The 810-nt window shown below is 63.8% G+C and overlaps 1 protein-coding gene across 1 annotated transcript in view; it reads right to left on the reverse strand.

The window, feature by feature from the left end:
- Positions 1 to 810, reverse strand: part of PTSG_12790 (uncharacterized protein) — a gene marked incomplete at both ends in the record, with an annotated part of 24,311 nt that overhangs the window by 19,993 nt on the left and 3,508 nt on the right. Inside the window, one exon of the mRNA XM_004990095.1 lies at positions 49 to 799. Within this exon, the coding sequence (XP_004990152.1) occupies positions 49 to 799 (751 nt within the window). The remainder of the gene's footprint in view (positions 1 to 48; positions 800 to 810) is intronic.

The following is an 810-nucleotide window of genomic DNA, read 5'->3' on the forward strand; positions in this document are numbered from 1 at the left end:
ACGCGCTGCGCCGGCTGGTTGTCCGTGTGGACGAGCGTGGGCTCGCACAGGACGGCGCCGGTGAGCTCCTCCTGGAGTTGGCGAAGGAACATGAGTTCCTGTGCGGTGGCTGCGAGAGCCATGTACTCCGCGTCGGCGGAGGCTGTGGCCACAGTGGCCTGCAGCTTGGAGTTCCAGGACACGGGGCCCGTGGAACAGAAGACGACGAAGCCCGTGCGGGAACGTCGCGTGTCAACGTCGGAGGCAAACGACGCATCCGAGTACGCTGAGAGCACGCCGTCGGCAGTGCTGCCGTTGCTGGCGTCGCCAGTGGCGGCGTACTTGATGGTGTAGGACAAGGTGCCCTTGATGTAGCGAAGAAGGTGCTTGGCAGCCTTCCAGTGGTCCATGCCGAAGTGCTGCATACGGCGAGACAGGATGGAGACAGCCGCCGAGATGTCTGGGCGCGTCATCGTCGCAGCATAGAGGAGGGAGCCAAGCAGCTCGCGGAACGGCACGTCCGGCAGTGGCTCCTCCTTGTCGGCTGGCTTGTCGACGTAGCCCGTGCAGAGCGGCGTGCCGACAGGCTTGCAGTCAGCCATGCCGAAGGTCTCCAGCACGTTGCGCAGGTAGTGCTCCTGGCTCATGGTGACGGTCCTGGCCTTGTGGTCGTGCTGCACCTTGATGCCGAGACAAATGTCTGGGCTGCCCAGGTCCTTCATCTTGAAGCGCTTGGAGATGGCCTTCTTGAACGCGGCCATGTCGCTGTCGCTGTCGGCGAGATGAGCAGGTCGTCCACGTAGACGGCAACCCACATCACCTTGCCACCCT

Source organism: Salpingoeca rosetta, assembly GCF_000188695.1.
Source record: "Salpingoeca rosetta unplaced genomic scaffold supercont1.25, whole genome shotgun sequence".
Classification (NCBI taxonomy): domain Eukaryota; class Choanoflagellata; order Craspedida; family Salpingoecidae; genus Salpingoeca; species Salpingoeca rosetta.